Source organism: Pongo pygmaeus, chromosome 12 (assembly GCF_028885625.2).
Source record: "Pongo pygmaeus isolate AG05252 chromosome 12, NHGRI_mPonPyg2-v2.0_pri, whole genome shotgun sequence".
Taxonomy (NCBI): domain Eukaryota; kingdom Metazoa; phylum Chordata; class Mammalia; order Primates; family Hominidae; genus Pongo; species Pongo pygmaeus.
Window position 1 is genome coordinate 95,263,747 of NC_072385.2, and position 6,000 is coordinate 95,269,746.

Here is a 6,000-nt window from a genome sequence, read left to right on the forward strand (position 1 = left end):
TACAAAAAAAAAAAAAAAAAATTAACCTGGTGTGGTGGCACACGTTTGTGATTTCAGCTACTTGGGAGGCTGAGGCAGGAGAATTGCTTGAACCCGGGAGGTGAGGTTGCAGTGAGACGAGAGCACGCCATTGCCCTCCAGCCTGGGCGACAGAGCAAGACTCCGTCTCAAAAAAATGAAATAAAAAAACAAAATGATTCTTCTGTACATACTTTCCTGTGTCTTGCCGTTTTCACTTAATATATCTTGGAGCTATTTCTATATTGCCACATTCAAAGCTGCTTTTTTAAGGCATTTTCAGGATAGCTATTTATAGTCAAGATATATCACAGTTTTGTCTTACCCATCCCCCCACTGATGAACACTCTGGTTGCTTCTGTTTGTTTTTTTTCTGTTATTGTAAGAAACATCCTTATAGTTGCACTTTTTTATTTTTAAATTTTTTTTAATTTTTAATTTTTTTTTTTTTTTTTAATAGAGACAAGGTCTCACTGTGTTGCCCAGGCTGGTCTTGAACTCCTGAGCTGAAGTGATCCTCCTGCCTCAGCCTCCCAAAGTGCTAGGATTACAGACGTGAGCAACCACAACTGGTCAATAGTTGCACTTTCTAATGTGTGTTTGTAGGACAGTTTTTCAGTAGTGTAGGGCATGAAGGTTTATAGTTAGGTGAAATGTTGCTAGATTGTACTTTATAAAGGTTGTACCAGTTTACATTACCAACCGTGGTATATGAAAATATTCATTGCTCAGCACTCTTAGTAACACTGAGTGTTGTCAGATATTCAGTTTTTACCAGTGTGATAGATGAAAAATGGTATTCGGTTGTTTTAATTTGTGTCAAGTCAAGTGAAATTGTTACCTTGTTTGTTTGTCTCCATAATAGTAACAATGGCCTTTTTTGTTTGTTTGTTTTTGTTTTTTTTGAGACGAGTCTCGCTCTGTCCCGCAGACTGTAGTGTAGTGGCACGATCTTGGTTCACTGCAACCTCCACCTGCCGGGTTCAAGTGATTCTCCTGCGTCAGCCTCCCAAGTAGCTGGGATTATAGGCACCCACCACCACACTCAGCTAATTTTTGTATTTTTGGTAGAGACGAGGTTTCACCACGTTGGCCAGGCTGGTCTCGAACTCCTGGACCTCATGATCTGCCCACCTCGGCCTCCCGAAGTGCTGGGATTACAGGCGTGAGAAAACTCAAGTTTAATTTTTGAAAGTTTGTGCTGTGTAATTTACTTTGATCCTGGATCTAAAGGGTATTTAAATAATAGGGAAACATTATTGGGTGTGGTGATAAATGATGGTTTAAAAAAGAGAAAAAAATACACTAAATGATTTATGGGTGGAATAACATCTGAAATTTGCTTTAAAATATTCTAGCTTTCAAAACTATGTGTGAAGGGTAGGTAGATGAAGTAAGACTGCCAAATATTGACAATTATTGAAGCTGGGTGATAGGTATGTGGGGATTCATTAAACCTATCTACATTTTTGTGTATGTTTGAAAATTCCTTAATAAAAAGTTAAGTAAGAAACACCTTTTTTTTTTTTTTTTTTGAGACAGGGTCTTGCTCATCTCCTAGCCTGGAATGCAGTGGTGCAATCACGGCCCACTGCAGCCTCGACTTCCCTGAGCTCAAGTGATCCTCCCACCTCAGCCTCCCAAATAGCTGGGGCTATAGGAGTGCAACACCACACCCAGCTTATTGATGTATATTTGTTTATTTTTAAATTTTTTTACATGGAGGGATCCTGCTGTGTTGCCCAGGCTGGTGGTCTTGAACTCCTGGCCTCAAGCAATCCTCTGGCCTCAGCCTCCCAAGTTGCTGGGATTATAGGCACAAGCCACAATGTCGGCTTTCTTCTCATTTTACTTTTAGTTTAAAAAAAAAAAAAAAAAATTATTAAGTAGTCAGGCTTAATTTTTGAGAGAAAGTTTTAAAAAGCTTTAAAGTTATATGAAATACCTTAGAGACAGTATATAGATTATAAACTATTTGGAGATAGGGACAGTTATGTATGTTTTTATCCTCTGCAGTGTCTTGTACACACTTGTTGATGCATATGCTTTTCCTTACAGGAATTTTTTTTCTTTAATGAACTACAGCTTTTAATACTAAAATTGTGATACATTAAGATAGCAAAACTGGTTCTTTGCTTTGATTTATTATATATGCAGTTGAGGAAGAGCTGTTTCTGCCTGGTCTGAAAAATTAAAGGAAAGAAAAATTTACAAAATGGAAATATTTTTGTGATGTATACCCAGTTGGGTTTTTTTTTTTTCCAGTAATTTCAAAACTTATATTACCCCATTGATGAAGAGAGATTTAATACTAGATTTCCTGGAACCTTTTGGGATCATAGATGTCTTTATGTACATTCCAGCTTTGTCCTACTTCCCAAGCTGTATTTGAATTGGCTTTTATAGAGAGTTAACTGCTGGCAATATTTTTGCAATGTGAGCTTTGCTGCTTAATCCTGAAACTATTTATTCTTTAATGATCAATTCACTAAAAAAAAATTGAGTGCCAGACAGTGTTGAGAACAATAGAAATGTAGCAGTGAACAAAGTCCCTGCCTTCATGAGCTTACCTTCCAGTAAATATGAATAAAAATCTTCCCCTTACCTTACTTAGAAATTTTACTTTTTTTTTTTTTTTTGAGACGAAGTCTCACTCTGTCACCCCGCTCTGTCGTCCAGGCTGGTGTGCACAATCTCGGCTCGCTGCAACCTCCACCTCCCAGGTTCATGCAGTTCTCCTGCCTCAGCCTCTTGAGTAGCTGGGACTACAGGCGTGCACCACCACACCCAGCTAATTTTTGTATTTTTAGTAGAGGCGGGGTTTCACCTCATTAGCCAGGCTGGTCTTGAACTCCTGACTTCAGGTGAGCCACCACGTCTGGCCAATTTTACTTCTTTATATTCCTGCATTATATTCACCATATTTTTTATATTTAGTATAAAAAGGTGAAATAATTTACTCTGGTACTTCAAGGTGATCTTGAAAGTTTGATGAAGTGAAATATTAACTCTGTTTTTTACTTTTTACAGATGGTTCCAATCCCTATACATTGAAGCTTTGCTTTTCTACATCATCCCATTTATAAGAAGAGAAGAGCATGTTAGAATTTATGTTCACCTTTATTACAATTTCAAAGCTACACTTCATTAAAAAAAAATCTAAAATGGTTGATCTCATGTTGCCTTGCTTACTTTAAGATCCTGTTCTGTAATAAACATATTTTGCCTTGAGTAAATTTGTTGTAAACTTAAATATTGAATTGTTTTCATTTTAAGATAGAATATCATAATGTAGACTATCTACAGCTTCATTGTAGATTATACAGATATATGATTTCTAACCTTATTACTAGAATTTTTCTTCCACAGTAAAAATATATTTGCATTCTTAATGCTAATTATCTGCAAGTATTTTTTCATTGTGTAAGAGATTAATGCAGGTGAAAGTATTGCATTTTAATATAGAATTCCTATTATATGTTTAGATGTTTAAGTATGTTGCAGTTACTCATATTAAACATAACTTGTATTTATTATTTTAATCAAGTTTGAGAATAACATTACATATGTTGAATTTTAAGTACTACAGATTTAACTGATTTTATATTTCTGAAAGGCTAACAGACATGGATACGTGTGTACAGTATGCATTCAAACTTATTTAAATTGGTGTATTTTTTTTTAAGTCACTGTCCATTTGTATTGACATGCCTCTGTTTCTAGTCCAGTTTGGAGATTTTATAAAGTTATAACAATGAGCTAATGTGTTCATTTTCATTTGTTGCATGTGACTTAAATCTTAAATACAGCTAGTATTTGGCATTGAGATTTTAATAGAGGTTATAATTAACAGTTCCTCTTATAGATAATAATCTGGGATCCATGGGTGGGCTTCAGAGAATCTGTGTACCCCCTAAAACTGTATGTGGAATTTTGGATATTTACATTTTTATTTTTTACTCTTGGATCCATCAGTAATATGTATTTTTCTATATGGTACAAGATTTAAGGATCTAATTTTATTTTTATTCCAAACAGATAGCTATTTGTCTCAATACCATTTATTAAACATTCTTTCTCCCACTGGATCTGTTTTTTTTTTCCTTTTAAAATAATAGATTTTATACATAGGCAAGTAAGATTTAAGGACCAAAGATGGTATTAAGAGACTATAGCATGATTGTTATCAAGTTCACAGCTTTTTTACAATAGAAAAACTGATGTGGCCATTTTGTTTTCATCTTTAAAAGAAGGGAGAATATGTGTCGTCTACCTAGAATAACTGATATCAATAGTTGACAATATCAGTTTTGTAATCCTGACACTTTTAAACAAATTTGTAAATGAAAGTTCCATTTAGATCTTTTGTAAAGACTTTATTTTAAATTTTAATATAAAAAATCCTTTTAGAAATAAGGCAGGCGTTTACAATTTTAGAGCTGTTTAATAGAAAGTTTAGATGGAAACTAAACACACATTAACATTTATTTCCCCTCATTATGATGGCAGTGGACCAGCATTTAGCCCTCTAAAGATAAAGAAAAAATTAAATTTAATCTAGAAGTATTTTAGACCCTTATCACAGAACCCAGTAAGTTATGCCAAGGGTAACTGTGTGAACTGTGTTCAATACTGGGCTATGTATGTTTCTTATTTGTTGCCAATTTAATGCCTAAGTTTATCTAACTTTACAATAAAGCTTTTTTTCCCCTATAAATACTTTTCTACCTCTGTTGAAAAATTGAAATACCTTAATTTTGGTTTATGTAATAGTTGTCTACTTTCCTTCCTCCTCTGAAAATTAATGTGGGTTGTCAGAATTACAGACTTTTTAATGCCTAAGATTTTAAGAAATAAACCTGTAGGTATTGGCAGGGCTTATTTCATTTAGATTTTAATTAGTTTTGATGTGTAGAAATGATTTTTATCTGTAAGGCTCTCTCTCCACCAAAATAAGTGAATTGTTTGGGAGTAAACTAGTTGGTAAGTTGGGCCTTGCTGATAAGATATATGCACTGGTGTGTAAGCCCTATACTGCTGCTGTCACTAATGTGTTTGATAGTTTACTTAGGCATGACTGCTGTTAATGAAGTTTGCTTTGTGAATACTCTCTCTTTCCTTAGCCTTGGCAACATTCTTCTCTGTGCTATCTTTATGTTTTTAGAAGAACAAGAAAAAGCAGATTTAAGAGCTGTAAAGAAATAATACTAGCTTTGAGTTTTTTTAAAAAAATTGAAATCCCATCTCTGTATCCAAAGTCTACTACATATTTGATAATAAATCTGCCAAACTGAGTTATGGAATATGAGCTGCCTTTTAAAATCCCTATTCTCCTGCTGAAGGCATTACCTCACCAAATAAAAATATTTGCAGCTGCAGCCAACGTGAGACTTTGCAAACATCCTAGTGATTTGGTTATCTCAACTATGTCTTGAACAGAACTGAGAAGAGGGGAAAAATGACTAAATGGGGTGAGTTGTTTCATATTTTCTTTACAGATAGGCTGCTACAGAACTGCAAAGTAGCTATCAGTGATACTCTTTCTGGAATAAAGAAATTTTGAGTGTAGGACATTCTCCCATACCTTAGGAATCTGAAGCACAAGGAGCTTTGCTTCACTTAAAAGTAACAAAAGTGCTTGTAAGATAACAGCGATGAACTTCCTATCTCCATATGGTGGTTTGGTCTAAGAGACTTTTAGTCCACTGTGAGTTCATGTGAAGAGTAGCAGGCCTTTGTCTTCATAGTACTGCGGCTCTGCTCATGATGATTTTCAGTGTCAACCAAAAAGTAAGTGAATGTGCAGGCATGAATACTGTTTAAACCAAATAAATTATTTGGGATATTAAATCTGTGGATATTTGGGATTTAAAATAGTGGATATTTAATCCATAATATTGCTTTTGCCTAAAACCTAGCATTTCCATCAAATAGATTCAAGTGTTGATTAAAACTTAATATATTTTATTTAGCAAAATACCG

The 6,000-nt window shown here is 34.5% G+C and overlaps 1 protein-coding gene across 2 annotated transcripts in view; it reads left to right on the forward strand.

Annotated features, from left to right (window-relative positions):
• HNRNPLL (heterogeneous nuclear ribonucleoprotein L like) overlaps positions 1 to 3,271 on the forward strand; it is a 42,254-nt gene extending 38,983 nt beyond the window's left edge. For both annotated transcript variants that reach the window (XM_054475286.2, XM_054475288.2), the window contains one exon: positions 3,049 to 3,271. In XM_054475286.2, coding sequence (XP_054331261.1) covers positions 3,049 to 3,104 — 56 coding nt within the window. In that variant the 3' untranslated portion in view covers positions 3,105 to 3,271. The remainder of the gene's footprint in view (positions 1 to 3,048) is intronic.
• Positions 3,272 to 6,000: the final 2,729 nt, after the last annotated feature.